At 35.8% G+C, this 27206-nt stretch overlaps 1 protein-coding gene across 1 annotated transcript in view; it reads left to right on the top strand.

Moving 5' to 3' along the window:
- The window catches only part of Cntnap2 (contactin associated protein 2), a 2154251-nt gene that overhangs the window by 610854 nt on the left and 1516191 nt on the right, over positions 1 to 27206 (top strand). The window contains exon 4 of the mRNA XM_032907255.1: positions 23035 to 23228. Within this exon, the coding sequence (XP_032763146.1) occupies positions 23035 to 23228 (194 nt within the window). The remainder of the gene's footprint in view (positions 1 to 23034; positions 23229 to 27206) is intronic.

Below are 27206 nucleotides of genomic sequence, written 5' to 3'. Positions count from 1 at the left end.
TTTTCCAAGTAGGCACATTCATGCAGTTTTGAATACATGGCATATCTTTACATTAAGGAATTAAGCTGTATACAAAACCAACTTTCCCACAGAAAATAGTGAATAAATGGAAATAATTAAGAGCAAGCTGGTTAATATAGTGCATTATTGGTTTTGTTTGCCTCAATAATAGATCCTCCAAAGGGAGCACAGGCCATAATCCCAGCCCGTGAATCCATGCTCTCTTAGTATTTGAAAACGAACTCTAGAAATCTTCCACTGATAATCAACATTATTTTACAAACACTATAGATGCTTTTGTAAACCATTAAGAGGTATTCATATGATTATATGCATTTTAATTGTATAGATTATTTTAACCCCTTAAGGTTATCCCCAAAATATATAAATATGTCCAGATAGCACAAGTTAACTACACAAAGTTGGCTTCTAGATACAATGCTCAGATTTGTTACTCTAACTCTTTTGTAGATAAAAAGTAAAAATGTATCTACTTATTACTTTAACACGGAGGTGATATTCCTGAGAATCATAATATGTTTTTAAAAGAAGAGAAAATATTGAATAACCAAAAGCTATCTCTTGGTTTCATGTCTTGAATTATTAACTATTTTTCATTTGAGCACATTTTTTTTATTAACTTGAGTATTTCTTATATACATTTCGAGTGTTATTCCCTTTCCCGGTTTCCGGGCAAACATCCCCCTCCCCCCTCCCCTTCTTTATGGGTGTTCCCCTCCCCACTCTCCCCCCCCCTTGCAACCCTCCCCCCAACAATCTAGTTCACTGGGGGTTCAGTCTTAGCAGGACCCAGGGCTTCCCCTTCCACTGGTGCTCTTACTAGGATATTCATTGCTACCTATGAGGTCAGAGTCCAGGGTCAGTCCATGTATAGTCTTTAGGTAGTGGCATATACAGCCATCCAATTAGACAAGATGGATGAAGCTAAGAAGTGCAGGCAGACAGGAGCCGGATGTAGATCGCTCCTGAGAGACACAGCCAGAATACAGCAAATACAGAGGCGAATGCCAGCAGCAAACCACTGAACTGAGAATAGGACCCCAGTTGAAGGAATCAGAGAAAGAACTGGAAGAGCTTGAAGGGGCTCGAGACCCCATATGTACAACAATACCAAGCAACCAGAGCTTCCAGGGACTAAGCCACTACCTAAAGACTATACATGGATTGAGCACATTTTTAAAATTTATTGAGCCATGATCCATTTGAAACTTTTAAAGTTAATTTACAGTGATTTTCTTTGATAACCACTGAAGGCATACTTGCAGGGACACATGATTACTCCAATTAAAGATGGATACACTTTTTATTATTTCATTTTTAATTTTAAATGCATGTTCCTCTGTGAATCATGCCTAAGAATGCACTGAAGTTCCAGTTGCTAAAGATATACAGACCATTGTAGATGGTCTAATGTGAGTTCTGGAAATCAAACTTAGGTCCTCTACAAGAACAGTACCTGTTCTTAACCACTGGGTATTCTCAGTCCCTGAATACAAATCATTTATGTCGGATTAACTGATGAGAAGAGTAGCAAGTGATATACTGCTTTTTTTATTTGACAATAACAATTCTAAGAATTTACTCTAAGTTTCATAACAAATGGATTTAAAAAGAATTTCTCATATTGTACAAATGTCAGGCTAACCATGAAAAAACCTTTAGATAATACTGTATCGCCTTCTCAAGACACATGCATTTGCAGGTGATTTTTCAGTACTACTTTGGCTTCTAAATAACTGTGATATATTAAAGGGTTAGTAAAATTTTAATGGCCATATTTTATTTGCTGCTAAATGACATTAAGTCAATGAAATTATTTGTCTACTATTTCTTATCTCTCAATTTGGAAAGGCAAAACTAAATGTTAACACATATAAACCCATGTGGATGAACCCATGTGGATATATATATATATATATATATATATATATATATATATTAAATTTATCAAAATTTATTTATTTATTTTAAATTTATCAAAATATAAGTAAGGGTGACTTTTGCATTCACAAATTGAATATTAAACCATAGTCCAGTGAATATAAAAGCAGCACAAATTGCACTTGTGGCTTTTGTTTTTGTTTCTTCCTTTTTGTGTAGGGGAAGGTCATAAGGCTGGGAGAAAGGAGGATTGGGAAGTGAATATGATTGGGGTGCATTATGTGATATTCCAAAATAATCAATAAAAACATTATGTTTGAAAAAAGGTAGAAAGTAAAGGCAGGTTATCTAATACCAAAATGGGCTAAAACGAAATCAAATAAAATGTTTACAGTGTCAGAAATTAAATGGGGAGAGAGCATAATCCAGACAATGGTTGTCAGGTAAGCAGAAGAATGTGTTTCAAACACGGAGCATTTGCTAAAAGCTAAATATGGTAAATTGTTTTAATTCAAGTGCTGGAAAGGGGCTGGGTAGGCAGATTCTAGGAGATAGATCAATGACCTATCTAACTGAATCCTTGAACCTTAGATCCCACTGAGAAACCTTTGAAAGCCCCAAGGTAAGCAAACCAAAAAAGGAATCAAAAATACAAAAATTAAAAGACTAAAATGTAAAAAAAAAAGACTAAAATGTAAAATCAGAAGAAAACAAATAAAAATCTAGAGAAAAATAATTTATTGATCAAAATTAATTTCAATTTGGTATTCAAAACACTTGAAAATTAAAGGTTGGAGAGATAATACAACAGGTAAGAGTTCTAGCTGCTCTTCCAAAGGACCTGAAAACAAGTCCCAGGTCCCACATGAGGGACTATGTCCTCTGTAACTCAGTCCCAGGAGTCCCAACGCCCTCTACTGGTCTCAGTTGACTACAGGCTTAGATTAATTTTTTTTAAGATTTATTAATTATATATAAGTACACTGTAGCTGTCTTCAGACACATCAGAAGTGGGCATCAGATCTCATTACAGATGGTTGTGAGCTACTATGTGGTTGTTGGGATTTGAACTCAGGACCTCTAGGAAGAGCAGTCAGTGCTCTTAACCACTGAGCTATCTCTCCAGCTCTAGATTTTTTTCAAAACTTTATTTAGGTTTGTAAATGATTTAACTTCCCTTCCAACCTAACAATCAGAAGTAGGGGGGAAAGAAGGTTAATATGAATAGGTGTTGTGCACATGTTTAGAAGTAGTTCTTTGGGGGACAATTTTGCTCATTATGGTCAGGATACCAGCCGTCCTGTTCAGTAGCAAATACCAAACATGAATCAGTAGTGACAACAAAACAGGATCCAGTAGAAATAGCAAAGTTCTGCTGAATCAGCAAAAAGCAGCAGAAAGCAGCCAGAATCTGAAGGAATAAAATGGGAAGAAACGAAGGGTTGCACGACATAGCAATGCAAGAGCATTTTCTCATTTTGTGGGGTCCATTCACATTCTTTCCAGGGGTCCTTTCATTTATCTCTTTTCAGCAAAACATCACATGCCCTCCCACAAGACAGTTTTCAGAAAAATATCACATGACACATCTGAGTTTTTAAAGAAACTAGAAATTTTCACCTTAGTTGACAACAACAGGCACACACATGGTATGCAGATACACAGGCAAGCAAAATACCCCTGTACATTTAAAAAAAGTTGGCAATCGATATACACATGTAAAGCTAAATAAATAAGCATGAGGTAGTTAAATGTTTCCATATTTTTGTGTGATCTCTCTTTTTTTTTACTCCGTGATCTCTCTTTTTAATAAACTTTCTGTTTTTCATTTCCTCCCCTGTTCCTTGTAACAAATAACTACTTGTTCTTGTACTAGACAGTTTTGTGAATTGGTCAGTTGTCTCAGAAGAAAGAGATAGGGGCTCATCTTTAACCCCAGATTCAAATGGCATCAGTAGACAATGTTGCTAATGGTGCATGATGCTTTTAGCCTTTATTTCAGTATTATACTAGTGCCACTTCATTACTTTTTAAAAGGATTTGATTTGCCTATTAAGTAGTTCATCGAATCTTCTTACTGTTAAGTCTCTGGAGACAGACTATTGGGCCTTTGATGTATTTTTCATGTCTCCATAATAAAAAAAAACATTTTAAAACAAGTTAAGGAGATGTTTAAAGATTTACAATTTTTAAGAATCTTTTGTTTTTAAAAAATAAAAATTAATCGTGGGAACGGACAATAAGGGCTTTGGAGTCAGACTTGGCAGGGTTCAAACTAATTTTATTTAGGCTTTGTTCAGTCACCTGAATCTACGTTTAGAAGTGTGCATAACTCAAGAGTCTTTATAGGGATAGAACTGTAAGACTAGTGCTCTAACAGATGATTAATATAAACTTCTGTTATTACCACTTTGTTTATGGGTCTATGGCTAAAAGTTAGCATCTTCCATATTGAAGAGTTCACATAGTAAGATTGGAAAAATGAAAGGCATCAGTAAGTATCCAAAAGTTATAGAAAAGTAATTTAACAGCTTTAAAATTGATCTTTAAAGCACTTAGCAACTCTAGTAAACATACTTAAAATTTATGAAATCTATTATTTATTAAATATGTATTATTACATTTATTAACTTTATTTTATCTTTAAATATTCATAAATGAATATCTTTCTTTTTATTTCTCTCTTCCTGTTGTCATCATGAGCTCTTGCTCAAATCCCAGGTCAGCAACTTACATTCCTACAGCCCTGCTATCTATCCACCTCATTGTTCATCCACAGTCAAATGACTTAAGCCAGTTCACCTACACCTTCTGTTCTCACTTTAGTAACCTTAGAGCTCCCATAAACTTTCATGCAGCCAGTATCATGAGATTTTATCCAGAAAATAAGATAGAGTTAACATTTCACTTTAAGTAGAACTTTCCAGATGTTAAAGCAGTGCCTATGGACAAGTGTTGAAACTCTGTTGCTCCCTGAGTCTTTTGTTTTCTGGATAAATTTCCACAATTTTCTCTTGTTGTTATTTTCATTGAGGGGATGCAGTTTATCCTTGAACCATAAAGAATGTATTAGAGAGTATAGAAAAACAGCACTAACATATACATACACACACGCACACGCGCACACACACAATATATATATATATGTATATATATGTAAATATATATACACATATATATATACATACATACACACACACACACACACACACATATATATATATATATATATATATAATTTATAGAGGATTATGCTACAGACAATTGTTGGTTCAGCATCAATGGATTCAACCAATCATAAACTGAAAAGACTTGGGAAAAATTAAATTTGCTAAATACAATAGATTTCTTTCTTGTCCCATTTTCTAAACAATACATTATAAAAAGTATTTGCATAGAATTAACATTGTATTAAGCATAGAAAATAGTCTTCAGGCTATTTAAAGTACATGAGGAAATGTAAGCACACAGGTTACTTTGGATCAGAAGTTTCATTACATAAAGGATTTGAGCATCTGTGGATTTTTGGGTTCCGAGGGGGTATACTGAATGCAATCCCCGGTGCTTTCCCAGGGACTAATATGTTTACAAGCCCATCTGTCTCACCACCATCCCCTAGTGTTGTTTCCTCCTCATTTAGAGGCTATGGAGGTGGAAGTACTATAAATATTTTCTGTTTGTAGCAAAACACACCCACAATAATTGTGGCAAAATAGTTTCATCTTGCCAGTATCTGCATCCTGGCACAAATCTCCCTTCTTCTAAAACAAATCCTGTAGTTACCATGGATATCCAGGGAAAGTGTGTTGTGTGTAATACAGTGAGTAACAAATAACTTGCGAAGCACCTGTTGGTGTCTGAGGAGGGCCTGGTGTTTAGGACTGGACTAAATCAAGTGTGGAGAGTGTTGAACAGAGGAGTGAGTCACTCGGTCTGTGTGTATAAGTTTCAGGAAAATTATGGAGTTCACAGGAGACAGCTGAGATATATTTGCTATTTTTCCTATATTGATCTTGAGATTAATCCTATTTCTGTTTTCTTTCTAAAACGTGAAATGGAATTAAAGTATAGTCTTTAGAACTTATCTTTTCAAGAGTTTTAAATGATTCCATCACAGACTAAATGTGAAAAAATAAAAATTAGACATACAAGGCAATTTTCTACTCCCAGTCAATAGTAGATCTGTCTGAATTGTCGTGCTCTTGCTTTGAAAAGTTGCCACATCTCTGTCTTCATCTATTGCTATCATTTGAAAGGCATTGGCTGACATATTTCTTTTACATTCTTGCATAGATTATTGGCAATGTCGTATTACTACATGCATATTTAGAGATTTTCATATAAATTAATTAATCATATAATTGTCATTTTACTGTGAATTAGCATATGGTTTTCTATAGAGTATTTCTAAGTTCTACTGATATGCCATTACAATATGGCAACAAAACTTTGACTGTGTCAGAAATATGTGCTTTCCTTCCTGCTGATCTGTTCTTTTTCCATTGGTGTTTTTTAGACAAAAACTTCAATCTAGAAAATATTAAGGCTTCAGTCAAGGAGTGACAGAGGCAGGTGGCCTCAAATATTATTTTCAGCTCTAATTATCTTGTTAATAAAAAGATGAATAAACTATATTTATCTGGTAGTTAGAACACTTATGTTTTCAATAACCCTCTAACCATTTTCTTCCTTAAGTGAACAAAATAATTACTTGTGTAAATTACTAGATGGAAAGAAAATTTTGATATTTTCTTTCTGATTTGAAATTCATAGAGTGTTAGTCATTACATTAAAACTGTCACATATGTTAAATATACTCCTGTAACTAGTGTCATCTGAATATTTTGACTTTAATTAAATGATGTACACAAAGAGCCATGTCTCCTGATTCTCAGGACCCTTGCCAGGACCCATACCTGGACTCATACCTTGTCTACTCCCCAACCACTGAAGCACTGAGGAAACGCTGACTCATCCCCATTATCAGTACACCCCTCCCTGACCAGCTTAGCCTACTTCTACCCACTTGTCAAGGAAAAGATTGTGATCCCATCACGGCATGGGTTGTGATAATTCAGGCATATCATCCTTAGATCAAGAAAATCTTTTTAAGCTAAGGTCTAAAGAAGGATCCATTTTTTTAACTTTACCTGCTCTAATGATTAGAATTTAGATACAATCTAAGCCCATATCAAAGAGAAAGACCAGATATTTAATTTTGTAAAGAGTTAATGTATGTAGGCAACCCCACGAAGGCTAATAACAGGCCTATACATCTTATTGGTGAGAATGCACATTGAATATGCATGAAGCCAAGAATATCATCTAGGGAAAATAGAGAAACTTTTAGAGAGCGTTAACTTTTTGTAGTGTTAGGGATCAGACTCCAGACTAACATCTATGTTCTAAGGAGGCAGTGGGAATGTTGGCTTAGGAGTTGACTGGTATACATATGTGTGTCCTGTAAATTAACTAAAACAGGCACAGCAAAACATATTTACCCCAAATAAGACACCTTGCTGGTCCTCTTTGTTGGTTTGGTTTGGTTTGTTTGTTTTCCCTTGTTTTTTATTTTTCTGTGTTTATTTATTAGTTGTTCAGTTGCTTTGTTGTTCTTTTTTTTTTTTTTTTTTTTTTTTTTTGGTTCTTTTTTTGGAGCCGGGGACCGAACCCAGGGCCTTGCGCTTCCTAGGCAAGCGCTCTACCACTGAGCTAAATCCCCAACCCCTGCTTTGTTGTTCTTATTGCTGTTGTTCTTGTCTTGTTTGGGGATTTTGTTTTCTTTTGCTTTGCTCTGCTTTGCTTTGCTTTAGCAAGGAGAATAACCTATGTCTACTATTATCTTCTGAATACTGCCAGTGAGTGGACCTTTCCTTCTGGAGATTCTGAGAAATTATTTTAAGTTATTGTAAATATGTAGATATTTCTGGATTCAGACTCCACTAGTGACATATACAAGAAGGGAAATTGCACAGTGAAGCAGTGGATCGGTGTGCAGGAACCTGCCTATTCCCAATAGAACTCATAATTTCCTGGAAGTATGGATGTTTCCTACCTATTTGTGAGCCTGTGTCCCAGTCGGCATTCATAAATATTAGTATGGCACTGCAGTCCATGACACCTCCTGCTCTTGCAGAGGGTCAGAGTTCAGTTCTTACCACCCACTGGGGAAGCTCATAAGCTCCTGTAATTCAGCTTTAGGAAATCCAAGACCCTTTCCCATCTTCCAGTGGCATCTGTATACACAAGGTACATGCTCAAATGCGCAAACATGTGCTTCAATAAGTTTAAAAGAAAATCACTTTAATAAATATGAAGAAATGCAGGGAACAAATAGAAGTCACTAGATTTCAAGTTGCACTAGCTGAGCCCTCCTCATGGGGAGTGACACAAGAGTTTACTGTGGCTTGCACAGAATGATCACTTACCTGACACAGAACCTATTATAGCACTTACATTTATCACTTTCTTCACACAAAAGACAACCATGCTCCGACCATTGAAAGAATATTAAATATTTGACTTCCCACATGATAAATTCCTTCATTAAATAAAAATATTTTGGATTTCTGTTCAAGTGAATTAGTTAGATGCTTAGAACATATTTGCAAGTATGTACAGCAAGAAAGGGCTGTGAAAAATTCTATAAGAACCCTCAGCAGCTGACACCTAGAAGGGTTTTATAAATATTTTCTGGATGATTGAACCAGAACAGTTATTCATAGTGAATATGGAAACGACAAACACATTTATAATAAGATTTATATATGGTCAAGTGTTAGTATAAATATTCCCCTTTATTAATTCAATGGATGAAACAAAACTTACAAAGCAATTCATGTAAGAAAATGAAAGTTCTTGCTGTCCTCTCTTACTCTTGCTCCTTCCTCTTGCCCTCATTCCCTCTTCCCCTTTATCCCTTCTCTCCCCATTTCCCTTCCCCTTTCCCTCCATGTGCTCATGGCCAGCCTTTACTCCTCTCCTCTTCAACTCTTATTCTCTCGTTAAACCTTTTCACATGGAAAAAAAGAAAATGAAAACCAGCCTTAGGAGACTGCTCAGTGGGGAAAACACTTGCTCTACATGCCTAAAGACGTAAGTTCAAATCCTCAGAATGCAATAAAACCTGGGATACATAGGTACAGGTCTACGATCCCAGTGCTTCTGTGGAAAGGTGGAAGGTGGAGACAGGAGAATCTGTAGAAAGCCCAGGCTGTCTAGATAATTAACTGTATTTAAAAACTATTCGGCAATAAGTGACTTTATCATATTGATTGGCATTTCAATTTTATTTACAAATAAGACTAAAAACACTTACCTATATCTTCTATACTACATTAATTTATTGTCCAGTCTTTGGGGCATATACCACTGAGCCGTCCAGCAGGTTCAGTTATTCAGGGTCCCGAAGAGGCTCTACCTGAGTGTCAAGGGGGGGAGAAAAGAAGGAGACCAAACAAGGTTCTGTTGTCAAGGTCTCGTTTATTGAGAGGAATGTACAGCATTTAAAGCTCTGAGGCAGGAATTGAAGCTTAGGGTGGGGGAGTATTGGGAAGTGCCCAAGGATATAAGGTGAATCACTAAACTGCAAGATATCCTCCTTAAACAAACAGGCAAATGTCTTCCGGGGACATGTTCTTTGAAAATGTTGAACCTTTCTCAGGAATCTGCTCAGGGACATCCGGTGTTTGCTCAGGCTGAAACATCCTGTGATTACTCCCGGAATCTTCCTGGAAGAGGCTTTTGTCTAACAATCTCATAATCTTACAGCAGCCACCTTAGGGGTGAGCATCTGTGGCCATACAGCCCAGAGTCACGAAGCCACCCTGAGCTATGCAGTCACAAAGCAGCCAGGCCCAAATCCAATACGGCTCCCTACATACCACGGAGTGATTGATTATATGGTAGTTCTATTTTTAGCTTTTTGAGATTTTCCACACTGATTTACAATGTGGATGTACCAGTTTGCCATCACACCAACACTCAGTGGGGATTCCTCTTTTCCCAGGTCTTTTCCAGCATTCGTTAGCTCTCTTGAAATCATTCTAAGTGGGGTAAGAGTAAACCTCAAAATAGTTTGAGTTTGTATTTCCCTAACTATTAAAGATGTTGAACACTTGTCGAGATACTCATTTTTAATTTTTATTTCTTCTTCTGTGAGCTCTCTGTTCAGATCTATAACCCATTTTTAATTGGGCCATTTATGTCCCTGATGCTTGGATTTCTGATCTTTGTATATTTTGCATATTAGATCTATGTCTTATATATAGCTTACAAAGATTACCTCCAATTCTGTGAACATTTTCTTCAGTGAATTGATTGTTTATTAAGTGCACAGTAGCTTTTGAGTTTTAGGCAACACACTTGTTGGCTGTTCACCTTAATTCCTTGGCAAATGAAGTCCAATTCATATAGTCTTTTCTGGCACCTATATCATGTAGGGTACTGGTTATGATTTCTTCTAGCATTTTCAATGTTTATGGCTTAAAATGGGATCTGTGATCCATTTAGAATTAATTTTTGTGTAGGATGATAGATATGTGTTTAACTTATTCTATAAATGGACATCTAGTTTTCCAGCACCAATTGTTGAAAATACTACTTTTATTCTAGTGTGGTTTTGGCATCATTGTTAAATATCAAATGGTTGAAGTTATGTGTACTAATGTTGGGTCTTCTATTTGTTCCATTGACCTACTTGTCTGTTTTTGTGCCAGTGCCAAGCAGATGTTTCTTTTTATTACTATGGCTCTGTAATATACTTCGCAATCTATGCTAGCAATTCTTTAAGAATTGTGAGTTTTATTCTTGATTTGTTCTGCTCTTTTCTTTGTTTTGTTTTGTTTTTCTCTGAAAATTACTTTGGCTGTCCAGTGTCTGTTTTGGATTTTTTTCTCTACATTTAAAGAATGATAGGGAAAGATTGGTTGAGATTATATTGTTTATAAATTGATTTTGGTAGAATAGATATACTCACAATATTAATGCTACCAAACAATAGGCAAGAGAGGTATTTCCATTTTCTAGTGTCTTTGTCAATGTCTCTTTAAAGATATAAAGTTTTTTTAATGATTTTTTTATTAACTTGAGTATTTCTTATTTACATTTCGAATGTTATTCCCTTTCCCGGTTTCTGGGCCAACATCCCCCTAGCCCTTCCCCCTCCCCTCCTCCCCCCATTACCGCCCACCCCCCAACAATCACGTTCACTGGGGGTTCAGTCTTAGCAGGACCAAGGGCTTCCCCTTCCACTGGTGCTCTTACTAGGATATTCATTGCTACCTATGAGGTTAGAGTCCAGGGTCAGTCCATGTATAGTCTTTGAGTAGTGGCTTAGTCCCTGGAAGCTCTGGTTGCTTGGCATTGTTGTTCATATGGGGTCTCGAGCCCCTTCAAGCTCTTCCAGTCCTTTCTCTGATTCCTTCAATGGGGGTCCCATTCTCAGTTCAGTGTTTTGCTGCTGGCTTTCGCCTCTGTATTTGCTGTATTCAGGCTGTGTCTCTCAGGAGAGATCTACATCCGGTTCCTGTAGGCCTGCATTTCTTTGCTTCATCCATCTTGTCTAATTGGGTGGCTGTATATGTATGGGCCACATGTAGAGCAGGCTCTGAATGGGTGTTCCTTCTGCCTCTGTTTTAATCTTTGCCTCCCTATTCCCTGCCAAGGGTATTCTTGTTCCCCTTTAAAAGAAGGAGTGAAGCATTCCCATTTTGACCATCTGTCTTGAGTTTCATATGTTCTGTGCATCTAGGGTAATTCAAGCATTTGGGCTAATAGCCACTTATCAATGAGTGCATACCATGTGTGTTTTTCTGTGATTGGGTTACCTCACTCAGGATGATATTTTCCAGTTCCCTCCATTTACCTATGAATTTCATAAAGTCATTGTTTTTGATAGCTGAGTAATATTCGATTGTGTAGATGTACCACATTTTCTATATCCATTCCTCTGTTGAAGGGCATCTGGGTTCTTTCCAGCTTCTGGCTATTATAAAAAAAAGGCTGCTATGAACATAGTGGAGCACTTGTCTTTTTTATATGTTGGGGGCATCTTTTGGGTACATGCCCAAGAGAGGTATAGCTGGGTCCTCAGGTAGTTCAATGTCCAATTTTCTGAGGAACCTCCAGACTGATTTCCAGAATGGTTGTACCAGTCTGCAATCCCACCAACAATGGAGGAGTGTTCCTCTTTCTTCACATCCTAGACAGCATTTGCTGTCACCTGAGTTTTTGATCTTAGCCATTCTCACTGGTGTGAGGTGAAATCTCAGTGTTGTTTTGATTTGCATTTCCCTTATGACTAAAGATGTTGAACATTTCTTTAGGTGTTTCTCAGCCATTCGGCATTCCTCAGTTGTGAATTCTTTGTTTAGCTCTGAACCCAATTTTTTAATAGGGTTATTTCTCTCCCTGCGGTCTAACTTCTTGAGTTCTTTGTAAATTTTTTTGATATAAGCCCTCTATCTGTTGTAGGATTGGTAAAGATCTTTTCCCAATCTGTTGGTTGCCATTTTGTCCTAACCACAGTGTCCTTTGCCTTACAGAAGCTTTGCAGTTTTATGAGATCCCATTTGTCAATTCTTGATCTTAGAGCATAAGCCATTGGTGTTTTGTTCAGGAAATTTTTTCCAGTGCCCATGTGTTCAAGATGCTTCCCCACTTTTTCTTCTATTATTTTGAGTGTATTTGGTTTGATGTGGAGGTCCTTGATCTACTTGGACTTAAGCTTTGTACAGGGTGATAAGCATGGATTGATCTGCATTCTTCTACATGTTGACCTCCAGTTGAACCAGCACCATTTGCTGAAAATGCTATCTTTTTTCCATTGGATGGTTTTGGCTCCTTTGTCAAAAATCAAGTGACCATAAGATACAAAGTTTTGACTGTAAATGTCTTTGGCCTCCTTGGTTAGGATTATTTCAAGATATATATTTGAGGCTTCTGTGAAAAACAGTGTCAATGATCTCTTTCTCTGTTACTTTTTGATGTATAAAAATGCTACTGATATTTATAGTTGGGTTTGTATTGTGACTCATTACTGAACTTGATAATCATTTCTAAAAATTTTCTAGGGGAATTTTGTATCTCTTCTCTATAAGATTATGTCATACATAAACAGAGATATTTAACCTTCTTTTTCTGTGTATGCTTTTATACTTGCTCTTTTCTTTATTCTTGTACCAATAAACCTGATGTCATCCCCAAAACTAGAATCCAAAGAACAGTACGTATAAAGAAGACATGAATTAAATCCACAGTAGTCTCCACTATTGAGTCTGAATTATGTGTATGTGGAATGAGGGTTACAACATCAAGTTTAGCCAATAACAGGAATATTTAGACATGAGTGCTTCAACTATATTGGAAAACTGACAAACTTACCTTTAAAACATACTAATGGATGGAAAATTGAAAATTTGCATAATTGTTCTCTTGGCTATATTTCCCTAAGTAATGCATATGCATACAAATGTTTTAAAATGGACCTGTTGGTGGCAATGCTATTCACAGTATCTCTGAGTTGGGTATGTATTCATCATTAGAACAGAAAAAAAATACATTACATTACATAATACTGCACTGCAAAAGACAGAAAGGAAAGAAGCAACCGTTTCTGCAAGCAACCCATGGGTACATCACTGAGGAAATAGCTGGAGTATGACAGATGTATCTCTTTGGGGGAATGGAAACAAAGAGAGCCTATGAAATGCTAGAAATGGTTATTTTGTGTGCTTGCCTGTTTTCAGAGTCCGCCTATCTAGGCATCTTCAAGGATCAATCATCTATCCATATAGATACATGTAAATATGTGAAGATTTAAGAATGGCATATAAAAATCCACAGTATTATACACACAGCCACAATGTCAGCATCATATTATACATAAGGTGAACATAGAGTACATACTTATTTATAAGTCTCATATAAATTTAAACATAAAGTTGATGGTGAACATATTTATTTAATATTGATCTTTGAATGAATTATGCTGTTATATACTCAGGTTTTGAGCCAGTCAACATTTTATATCATAATCTAGTTAGTTATTCTATTAGGTTATTTTAATAATATTATTATATAAGTGACATTTTATAAGCAGATTTTCTGTGCCTTAAATAACAAAAATATCAAAACAGAGAATTCAGGACTTCTGTGGCCATTAGGATGTTTCTCTGCAAGTTGACAGGGTCATTAATCAACATACTGGGGCCATGGTTACTCTTCATTTTTTAAAGCAACTAAATCCTTATCTTCCAGCCCACATTTGATGACTCTATACTATCAGAGACATTGCTGAATGTTTTTGTTAGAATTCAAATTAGGGGGTGAAATTATGGAAGTCTTTTTGTCCTATGAGACAAGGGCTGGGTTAAAAAGAAGTTGTTATAATCCTTTACAACTACCTCCACTCCTGCCTCTGTACCAACAGCCAGGCGTGTGCTAGAAGGCACCAGTGAGATTGTGAAGAAGAGAATTTTGTTTCTATTTTGCAGATTCACCAGCCCTTTGTTTTCAATATTTATAATTTGTGTCCATGATGCTGTGGCATTGTCTATCTTTGTTTTTCTGGCAGAAGTTTAATAAATATTCTAAGAAGCTAAGATCGTGTTCATGAATAATATCAATCCTCTGGGATCTAATTGGAATTTAATTGCATCCAAAAAAACTAATGCAAGCATCTTTTTTAGAAGAACCCATCTATCTTGGGAAGTTACTTCTTGTCCTCAGGAGTAAGTTTTACTGTTCCCAGGGTTATTTAAAAAGTTATTCTTCATGGGGAATGGGGAATGGGGATAGTCAACAGAATGTCCCAGATGCCAGGAAAGCAAGAGGCTCCAACGGGGAGGACATTAACTGAAATACCAAACAAAAGAGAGAAAGAACCTGTAGAGACTATATCTAGAGGTTAGACATGGTCCCCAGTTGGTGGATGGGGCCATCCACCCTTCTCAAAAATTTTAATACAGAATTGCTCCTGTTTAAAGGAAATACAGGGGCAAAGAGTGGAGCAGAGACTGAAGAAAAGACCATCCAGAGACTGGCTGAGGATTCATTCTAAATGCTGCCATCAAACCCTGTCTCATTTGCTGATGCTAAGAAATGCTTTCTGACAGGAGCCTAATATACCTGTCTTCTGAGAGGCTCTGCCAGAGCTTTATGGATACAGGTATAGATGCTTGTAGCTAACCATCGAACTGAGCATTGGGGTTCCTAATGGAAGAGATAGAGGAAGGACTGAAGGAGCGGAAGAAGTTTGCAGTTCCATAGGAAGAACAAAAATATCAACAAACCAAACCCTCCAGAGCTCTCAGAAACTAAAACACCAACCAAAGAATACACATGGAGGGACCCATGGCTTCTGCTGATATGTAGGAGAGGATGGCCTTATCTGGCATCAATGAGAGGGGAGGCCCTTGGTCCTTTGATACTTGATGCTCCAGCATAGGGGAATGCTAGAGCTGTGAGGTAGGAGTGGGTGGATGGGTAAGCACTTTTAGAAGCGGGGGAGTGTTTATGATGGGAGTTTCTGGAGGGGAAACTTGGAAGGGGGATAACACTTGAAATGTAAACAAAAAATAAGTAATAAAAAATAAAAAAATAAATTATTCTTGTTGGAGAAATCTAAAATGTGAAATAGTCTTTCTTGCCACTTTATATCCAACTGTCCTACACATTGTCCTTATTCTTTTATGATTTCACATAAGCATCACATTGTCAATATTTTAAGAATCTTTATGGTGTAGTATTTTCTCAAAGTGGCATATGTTGAATAGCCTCATCCCTCTTCTCTGACTACTTTGAAAACAATTTTCCCCTGACTGAGGTCTACTTACCCATCTCCTCAAAGGTATTTGGAACCATGTGAACCCTGCTGTAAATAGAGCCTGAGCTCATTAACAACCTCCTTTAGCACATTGGAAGATGTCTGTTCTATTTGTTCTTCATCAGTGAGATAATTCTCAATTATATCCTTACACTTTCAGTTTTGCTCAAATGTCACACTTTACTAATTTTTCTTCTGACTTGACTTCATTTGCATATGATGCTACCCTTCCCTAACATATTCACATTAGGTAATCTTACTAATATTCAAAGAAACTCAGTTCATGAAATCAGGTAATCGGGTAACTTAATGTTGAAAATCTGTTTTCTATGGTTTATTTGAATGTTGATGTTCTATGCACATCTCTGGGGTTAATGTTTTAGTCAATGTGATACAAGCTAAGTTTGTCTGGGAAGATGGAACTGATTTTTAAAAAAATGCCTCCATCACATTGGCACATTGTCAAGTATCTGGGGCATTTTCTTGACTAACATAGGAAAGCCCAGGCCACTGTGAGCAGTGACAATCTCCTGGGTAGGTGGCTCTGAGTGGTATAAGCAAACAAGCTGGGAAAAGCCATGAAGGAAAAGCCAGTAGCATCATTCCTCAAAGGTTTCTGCTTCAGCTTCTGCCTCAACATTCCTGTCTTGATTTCTTCAGTGATGAATTGTGACCATAAACGTGGAAGTCAAATAAACCTGTTCCTCCCCTGGTTGCTTTGGGTCATAGTGTTTATCACAGCAATAAAAATCACTCTAAGATTATGTCTAAAGGTAGATGCTACCAATGTTCTTTGCGAGCCGAGAGTTATCTGTCTTTAGAGTGCACCAGACCCTAACACAGCAGGTCTCAGTTTTAGCCCTATTTATTCCTTTGCATGTTCATTGCACTCCTTGTGCATGGAGATGCTTATCTTAGTTTTGATTCTAGCTATGTCTTTCCAATTTTCTTTTTATCTATCTTTCCAAAAAATATTGTATTTTTAGAGCAAAAAGGAGACATCAAAGCCTGAACTCATAAAGCTATCTTGCCTGGAGACTCCTTTTCAATTTATTCTTTTCATCTGATACATATTTCTTGGCCAGTTATTAAAGGTTGTTCTATCCTTAATTGAAAATTTTCACTGTTTTCTTCTAAATTAGAAATTAGATTTATATAGACTCTGATGATGTCACAGAAAGCAATACGAATGTCCTGTGTGCTGTGGAGACGTTTATCATCGGGAGAGCTTCTTTGTGCTCTCCCTCTGAACCTCCTGCTTAGTTCCTCACTCCTCTAAGAGGTACTGATTTACAAATAACAAGGTAAAAGTATCTGTGTCTTGAGTCCAGTGTGCTGACATCTACTGTGCTAGGTACTCCACTACCAAATTGATACAAGTGTGGGTCATCTGGGAAGACAATACCGCAACTGAGGAGTGCCCCCATCACTTCAGCCTGTGGGCAAGTCTGTCAGCCATATTCATGATTAATTAAAGATATAGGAGGGCCTACCTCACTATAGGTGGTGGCTCAGGACACCATATATTCAAATTTTAGTCATTCTCTAAGTTCTCTATTGTAATTTATCATTCAGTTCTAAATGAATATATAGAATAAATGTGTTGATCACAAATTCTGTTTGTCTTTAGAATAAAAATATATCTGCATACACATACATAAACCCATGAAACACACACACACACACACAAACACACACACACACACACACACACACACACACACACACACACACAAAAAACAAAGACAGAGAGAGATTGGCTGAAAGCTAGAAGGAAAAGGTGCAAAAATAAGAAATATAAGGAATTCAAATCCAGTATTGAAGTGGAAGTTATGAAGTATACATATGGGGTTTTACCAACTCTAGCTCTGTTAATAGGCAATATTTCTTAAGTCTTCTTAGATACTAAGAATATATGACTATTTAGTATAAACATCTCTGGCTCCTCTCCTTCCTACCTCTCATCTGTGTACAGCAGGATCGGTTTGACTGTTAGGGTGACATAAGAGATATTGGGGAGTTGGGTGTCACGTTTTCCCTTCTACATCCTATTTTGTGGAATTTTGTGATCTAAGGCATATCATTCCTAATCTGTGGATCAATAGAGGTTACGAGTTTCACAAACCAAATAAAGAAAGCAATCAACTTCCCCAAATTACATGCTTGATAGATCAAAGAATAATGGGAAACTTAATATTGATTGTTCCACCATGTTCCTTGAGAAACTGACTCTTTCCACCAGTTAATCACCTGTTCTGCTCGCATTTGCTTCTGCCAAAAAAATAAAAAATGAAGTAAGTTTTACTTACCTTTTCTTTGCTTGAGATATTTGCTTCCTTTAAAGCTGACAATAAATCCCCCCTTGTTAAAAGGCATGAGAGAAATTGGACTGAGTAGCTATATGTTAATTGCCTACTTGCTGAAAAACAATGCCGCAAAAATGGCTAAATAAGGAAAATTTATCTTGGAGTATTCATTAGCAAGTCACAGAAAAAATGCTTTCACTAATCAATGGAGCACATTGCTACCTCTACACTCTTTGTATTAATTGCTTGTTGACTTCATTGGCAACATCATTTTATTGCTTTGAGAAATATATAAATAGGACTTACGAATTCCAATTAGCAATGTATTTCTTCAAGGCTTGGAAGTCTACAGCTATTAAGGAAATATAGTTGGGTGTGATGGAACATGCCTGTAAATCTAGACATGAAAAGTAATGAAAGAAAGGTCACCAGGTCAAAGTCATCTTTGGCTATGTCATCGGTTTGAGGCAACATAGGCTATATAACACTGTCCCTCAAAGCCTTCTAAGAGAAAATGTACTTGCCTTTACACTGACTGAGCATACTATCATTTTACAAGTTTATCTGAGGTCCTATAACAAATTTATGTTTGCAGAACTCTTGAGACAGGTACATGAATATAGGGAACAATATAGAAAAAAATCAGCAAATAGATATATACGTTATTAACCTGCAGTAAGTAATAAATTGCTGATGAGGAGGAGACTACTGGAGACATGGTCGAAAAGAGCTTTGAATGACCGGACATTATAAGTTAAGGAATACTTTGGAGGTGAATACATGAGAAAGTGGAAGGAATTATGTGGAACATATAGATGCTAGGCATGGCATCAATAAAGGTGTTGACCAATCCTCCAAAGAGCTCTGGGATTTGAACATTGCACCAGAGTTTGAGTAAGTCATAGCAGTTCCTAGCCCTTGATGGTATCAGAAAGACAGGGAAAGTTATCATGTCACTCAAAGTGTCCAAGGAAGGGACATAAACTTAGGAAATATTTTCTGTATGTTCTCTTCAAGAAGTTCTTGAAGAACAATTACCCCCAAATACTGTCTATTGGTACAGGGTCTCCAGAGGCTAAGCACGTGAGCCCCCCCTAAGGTATAAGGGAAGGCTTAGAAGGCTCCACAGATCATTTTTTCTGTGTGATACCATGTGAAGTGGGCTTTGTAATACTTGAATAAAAATTTGCCAAGCTAACTTAAGGGAGGAAATGTGGATATGAAGATAGTATATTCTGGTTATGTTTACTATGAGTGATGACTAAACTCTGAAAAGTGTAGAGTTAGTGCAAAGGTAAATGGATGAGACACAGACTATATTTTAGAATGATTACTCTAGGAAAATGCTGTCTGAAAGTAGAAGATTAGGAACCAAAAAAGAAGTTATGATAGATTATAAACACACACACACACACACACACACACACACACACACACACACACTAACGCACATACACACACATGAGAGAGAGAAACAGAGAGAGAGAGAGAGAGAGAGACAGAGAGACAGAGACAGAGACAGACAGAGAGACAGAGGGAGAGTCTTTCTAGTGATTTAGTGTTGCTCTGAACTATGTAAGTTTAGAGGTGACAACTTGGGGTTAGATGGCATATCAAACATTTTTCTAAAGTGATGTACAATTTCTAACTGTATTCTAAATTCTAGTTCTCACTAGATAAGTGCAGCTTTCACCTCTCATCAAAACTGCTTTCTTCTGAAGCAGATGGATAGCACTCCGGAGACCCCACTACTGGTCAAAATTCCGACTACAAACACATATTTAATAGAACGTAGTCACACTATTTTCCATAATGTGTAAGATTGTAATATTAAAATAGAGTTGAATAATTGTAAGAGGAATGGCAGAGCAAGCACAGCCTAAAATATTCAGTATTTAACCTTTAATGGAATAGGTACCTGACCCAAGTGTTGGCTACTTCAATTATCACTCCATGTATGAAATAGAGAATTTAGTGCTCTCTGAGTTTAGTCTCCAATCTTTGCTGATATTACCACTTCATATTTTACTTCTTCATATATTATAAATGCTGTAATTCAAAGTTATCCTATTAGACACTCTTATCATTTAAAGAAAGTATAAAATAAATATGTAATATTTATTGACACATTGAACCATCCCTAGCCTTTTTATTCATGTTCATAGACACTATAATAGCAGAAAATAATAACCCTGAAGCTACATATTTTATCTTTTTAGTAATATAAACTGATAGATAATCAATTCTCTCAGCTTTTGAAATAATTTTTGTTATGTTACTTTTATTTTTAAAGGCTGCCTTTGCTCAGTGTAGAAAGACCATATTAATACCTGTCTCTTTCCCTCAGTCAGTACCTGCTACCATGGCCTTTCATCTTGTATTGTTTCTCATGAAAATCTTCTGCCCTGTAAGGATGTTGCAGATGTTATCTTTAACATTCTTTCACAGTGGTAATGTAGTGAATTCGTATGTGTTTGTGTTTGTTTTGCTTGGAATCAATGAACTCTCAGTTGTCAGAAACTTCACTCTTTCACATGTACATTGACCTAACTGGATACTGGATTGTAATCCCTTAAGCATTTTTTTCCACCTCTGAGCTTCAGTTAGTTAGGTCGATATGAACACATAATCATAATATCTGCTGAAGCAATCAAATTATAAGTCCTTATTGTATCACAATTTAAAGGATCTCAGTCCATGGTTAGACATCCTTGTTCTTTGAGGTCTCTAATGGCTCATCATGGTTAGATCTTATCATGAAGCTAAGTATTCACATATTGGTAACTGGGTGACAAGGAAGAGAAAGGGACTATTGTCTTAGTATCCTCCTCAAGGATATGCCACCTAGGACCAATATGTCTCCCAGTTACTCCTAACTTATTGTATCAATCAGGACCACTATTGACACAAACACAGCATAGGCTTCAAACACAAGTTTGAAGTTCTTTGGAGAACCTCTAGCATCCATAGTGTAGGTGTGTCAAATAGTTAATTAAGACAGAGCAATAATTTCTAATCTCAGTATAATTTTAAGTCCTGAAGTTTCCATTATATTCTTTTAATGTTGTTTCTTTCTTCCACTAATTTTTTCTGCTTGCTTCCTTAGTAGTTATGTGTTTTCTTTAAAACAGTGTGACTGATTCTTAATAAATGACTTAAAGTTTTAGTCTGACAGGTTTCATTATATCTGTTATCATTATATCTGTTATTTTGAGATCCATTCCTGTGTAGTGATTTCACTCTGATGGTGACTCCTATTTTCCCACTACTCCAAAAACCTAGTGTTTTTAGTTTGTAGTGAATATTTTGAGAGATTTCTGTCAAACTTTTGAATTCTTATGCTTTGATCTGGAGTTGATTTCTGTTTGAGCAAGGAGTTTATCTATTAGATTGACAGGTGTATAGTGACTATTCCTTATTTCATCATCATCATCATCATCATCATCATCATCACCACCACCACCACCACTATCACCATCACACCACCACCCTCATTGCCCTCATTATCATCATCACTGAACTGTTCCATCCATTCTTTGAATGGTTGGTCTTTCTTGGATTGGTATTGGATAATTAGTATTGATCTGCAAGAACTGTGAGTCTGACTTGTTCCTTAAGTTTGTCCTCCTTGTGCAATAACTGAGTGTTCATCTCATAACTCCTCTTATCTAATCTATAGACTCTTCCCCTAAAAACATATATTTAATGTACCATCCAGACATCCTAAATGCTCACAGCAAACTTTCAATGATATTTTTCTACAAAGTCACTGCTTTTAAGAGGCTCTGTCCTGCAGTTTCCAACTTCCTCAGTAACTTTGAACTCCACTCTGCCTCTGCTTTAGGGACACTTTTCCACTCTCTTTGAACCTTCTTTCATGCCATGACCTGGGAAGAATCAAGCCCAAATCTAGAAACTATCATGGTTCAACTCACTTATTCATCCTCTCATGTGGGTTATAATCCCAGTTTCAAAACAGTTATCATGTATTTTCTTTTTCAGTTGCTTAGAATGCCTTCCTCCCATCACTCAAAACAATATATTCCAAGTAAAAATATATTCCACTGTTAAAATAGTACTATACCTCTGGCCATCCTTAGAGAGTAAACTAGATTACCAATCCTTAAATCCTTTATTTTTAAAATGATGAGTATATTTTGATATGCTTAGTATTAGATAGTTTTTTAAATTTTTTTCCCGTTAATTACTCTCCTTAATTTCTCTAAATACTGGTCTTTGCCATAGTTTCTGTTATTTATTTGTGAGCAGTTACAGATATGACTAGAATTTGAATCTTTTTAATCCCTGTTAACACTATTTGACTTTTTAAAATTCTCTTTCCTTAGTATTTTCTGGTCAATATCATATTTTGCCAATGATATTTAATTTTGTCTAGTGCCTCAAATTATTTTATAAACATTGGTTATCAAGTAATACTATCCCTTACTAATCTAGAGTGGCTCATTTCCAACATAATTCATCTCTCATAAGCCCAAAAGTTTAATACAAAATTTAGATACAGGGCATCAACAAGCTTTGACTCTGAACTTCTTAAAGCAAAATATATTTGAAAGCTGTACATAATTGAATTATGTTTTGCTTATAATTTACTGAAAGATAAAACCTCACATGAGGGGAAGAAAAAGCATAGCTGCATCTTTTTTCCTTATGGTTTTAACAGAAGAGTTCATGGTAAATTGATCAACCCTCAGTCAATTAGACTTTGACATGTACTAATAAGATCTAATTGAGGAATTATGAAGACATTTGCTCAGGAGAAAATGAGCACATAATTACACCATAAAGAGGTTAAAGAATCAATGTTACCCAGCTGGAAGAATATTAGTTGAAGTCCCAATGGCATCTATAAAGGACACTTCATAATACATCTGTGAAATACAGCACTGACAAGGCCAATTAAGATATGTAGAATAATCTATTTTTAATTGTAAGAGTTCAGTTTTAAACATTCATTTTCCCCTTTGCTTCTGCCCACTCCAGGTGCTGGGGGATGGTCTCCATCAGACAGTGACCACTATCAATGGCTTCAGGTTGACTTTGGCAATCGGAAGCAGATTAGTGCCATTGCAACCCAAGGAAGGTACAGCAGTTCTGACTGGGTGACGCAATATCGAATGCTCTACAGTGATACAGGGAGAAACTGGAAACCCTATCATCAAGATGGCAATATCTGGGTGAGTCAATATTGGAAATGCAAACATGCATGACTGAATGGAAAATACGTGAAACTGGAGGTGAACTCACATGGCCTATTCACAGCTGCAAATATGTAATTATGAAAACTCTTTGAAGGCTACTAATTAACCAAGTCATTAATTAATTCACTTTTGCATATTGAGGTACATTTTCTTAGACTGAAATATACATCTAGGGCTAGCCCAGTGGGTCTCTGCCTTAAGAAACAATTGAAATCACTCCAAGTATTACTAAACAAAAATGCCATTCACACCTAGAACAACAAAACCAAGATCATGTTCATAGAAAATCCAAATGTATTTTAACCATCATTAGAGTGCATCTACATGCACTTTTTATTATCCTATGGTGAAAATACATAAAATTTGACCTGCATGCTCTGAAAATGCCTCGATTAATTATAAAGTTGCACATTCAATCAAATAATCACCATATTTCAATAGATTATTTATCCCTAAATATTACATGAGCTGTTTTAGTTTATTTAATTATATATTTTTAAATCTCTAATAAAAATCAATTAAAATCATTATTGTTAAACAGAAATAAGGAAAAGGTATAGGGTTCACTTTTAGTTTTTGTTTCTCGTGGCATTAGCTAGGGAAGTAGGTACTTTCACCTTAACAAGGCTCACTTTTTAGAAATATGTACTTTTTTAAAGCCTAAGTTGTTCTTGTATGTTGAGTTGAGAATTTTCTAGATTTAGCAATCATTTCCAAATGAGTGGCCAATGAGGGAACTCATAATGTAAAGTAAGCTCATAATTTCTATCTAATAAGAAACATGTCCTCCTAAGAGAATTGCAGAAATAACTCATCTCAGGCTATAACTATTCACCAATAATGCCTATATCTTGAAATATGTATCATATAGGAAACATACTGGAGGAAAAATATCCCTTCAGTGGGAAGTTTTCATTACTTGCTTTGATGACCTCAGTCATAAGTTAAAAAAAAAAAAAAAGGTAATTTTGAACCATAGACAAAATAAAGGCTATACTTATTTTTCTTGTATATGTATTAAGACAAAACTAAAGAGGAACAGGGAAGGGGTTGGGGATTTAGCTCAGCGGTAGAGCACTTGCCTAGCGAAAGGCCCTGGGTTCGGTCCCCAGCTCCGAAAAAAAAAAAAAAAAGAAAAAAAGAGAAGAGGACCAGGGAAATGCAGTCATTCTAGCCTTGATTTACTTTGATAGTGGGTAGCAGGTAAGAACATGATTGAGTCAAGATATGTTTAAAGAGTAACATTATTCAAGATAATTAGACTCATCTGGTGATAAATATGAATAATAAGAATGATTACTTGTGAAAGAACCCTCTGAAAACAACCCATGTGGAGAAGAAAGGCTGAATGTGCACTTAATTCTCTGCCTTCGCTGATGGTGATGAGGCGCATGCTTCTGTGATCTTCTACCCTTCTTTTATTGCTTTATCTCCTTCCTTTCACGTTTCTCATTAAAATTAGCATAGCGATGAATGATGAGTAATGAGTGATGATTTCCAGAAGATTCTGTATTAGCTAATCATGAAACTGTAAAATTACCAACAAGTGTAAGGTGTAATATAAATATTGTGAGATACATTTAAGTGTTATAGTTAGCATTCCACATAATGAGTCTAATAACCCATGACAGAAATACCAAGAGTGGTGACAAATGAAAATTCATTCACTTCCAACAGTCCTTGAGGATTTTACAGCTATAACTTAAACATTAAGCAATGAAATTTTAACTTTTATAATATCAACAAAACATATCTAGGCTTAACCTTAGCAGTGATGATAACTAAATATTAGATTTTATTATAATCTATTACTACTTAATAACACGTAAGATTGACTTTAAAGAAAGTTTGGACAAAGTTTACTGGTCTTTTGGTTGACAGAAACTTACAAAATGAAATTATCAGGTAATAATTTCTGACTAGAAGATTTCAAGAATGATATCGTTTTGAGCTTACATTTTTTAACCTTTCCTATAATGATTGATACCTGAGGAGACTGGAAGGCAAGGTATAAATTCTATCTGTCCTATTCTATCTATTGAATATATATATATATATATATATATTTACATATATATAAAATGTGAGTGGGTATTTTCTCTATTATTGTTATGGGAACGGTTTATACAATGAATAAAATATTGTTTAAAGACCATGTAAATATTTTGAGTGGTTTAACTATCATTGGTACTGTATTTAAGAACCAGAAAAGAGAGTAAGGTTCAAAAAAAATGCAAAACCAAAAAACCATTCCCTAGACTCAATAGTGTAAGCACTAACTCAAATCAAGTGCTGTTACCTTCACTGGGTTGGATTCATATAACACCAGCCTCCTCAACATCAGTGTTCTGAGCCCAACAGGCTCCAAGATATAGTCCAATTGTCACACAGAAGGACATGCTTAATTGTGGTGATCCAAAATCCAGCAATAATAGATAGACAGGAATGTGAGACCGATTCACTGAGGAGGGGAGGGAGGACAGGACTAGTAGTGAGGTAGGGGGAAAGAGTGATTTAGGCAAGTGATCTTATGTGAAATTGTTTAAAATATGAATATTAAAAAACAAGAGTTATCAACAAATATTTATCAATGAAACAAAAGAAACAACAAATTGTATAAGTGAGAAATATGAACAGTTTGTGCATTTTTAAGGTCAAGAATATTTGGATGAAAGTGGAGCTTGAAAAGATTCCTAAAATGGCCTGTCCGAATATTTGATATGCAAGAATGTGAGCTTCTAAATGTACCTAACTAGCCAAGTCTTCCAATCCTCTCTGATAACATTTAAATAACAGAGTCCTGTGTTCTGACAAGGACATTTCCTTCTATGTAGTAATCCTTTATAATGTAAATGACAACATTCAGATACGTAAGTACTAATCCCTATCATTGAGTTTACACAGTTTCACAATTCAGATTTGGAAAAATTTCTGCATTTTTTCAAGGTTTCCTATATATAGTGTATTTAACAAATTACCAAAAAGTCCATTCAATATTACATGAAATACGAATTCCACAAGTAAAATTTTATATCTTATAAGATTTATGTCCCTTATTTACTGATATAATGTGGACACAGTATTTTGTCCTTGTAGGATTTTTTTTTTAAGCACAAGAAAATGTGGACACATTCCTAATCATTTTTAAAAGAGTTTTGACCTCTTTGAGTAATAGTCAGCAGGTGTCAGGCAAAATTAATTAACACTACTGTATGTACTTTGGGATTCCTGCTGTGGAGAAATTTATTATCAAATTTAAATTACAAAGATTCTCAACAAGAATATGTGAACATATACTGCCATTATCTAACAAATCAAATTGAATATTAATTAATTAGATACTTAAAAATTGAAGCTTTTTCACTTATAATTTTAGCACAGAAAGTCACACTTGTACTCACAAAGGTTCATTGTTTCAACAAAATTAGAAGTACCACAAACATCTGGAACACAGACAGATACTTGTGGGAAATTTTTGCTTTTAGGAGTGTCAAATCAAAATTTCTGATTTTCGGAGTGTCAAATCAATGGCTGTATTCTCTAATTGATTCTAACGCTTAGATAACGAAAGTATCGAAACTCCTTTGTTTGTTGAGGCTGTAACGTGTTGATTAGTAAGGGAAACTTGAGCTGTGGTGTCAAACACCTTGACTTATTCATTGCTTTCATATTCTGGAAGATTCAACACTTCTCTTGGACTGAAATTCCTAATCTGGAAATGATAGAATCAACTGGATGTTAAGTTGTAATTATTTAAGTGAGTAAATTCAGCGAGTAACGGTTTAGAAACACACTTTACTCAGCCTAGTAACAATTTATGCATCATGTCTGCAGTGATGAGCTCCTCAAATATTTCTGTACTTTCTGTCCTCTGCACATTCAATTTACCTTGCAATATTTTCATGCATGACTTAAAATACCCACAATATTGCCAATAAAGAAAACATGACTTAA

Source organism: Rattus rattus, chromosome 6, assembly GCF_011064425.1.
Source record: "Rattus rattus isolate New Zealand chromosome 6, Rrattus_CSIRO_v1, whole genome shotgun sequence".
Classification (NCBI taxonomy): domain Eukaryota; kingdom Metazoa; phylum Chordata; class Mammalia; order Rodentia; family Muridae; genus Rattus; species Rattus rattus.
The sequence above is the reverse complement of the archived record's forward strand: the minus strand, read 5'-3'. Positions and strand labels throughout refer to the sequence as shown.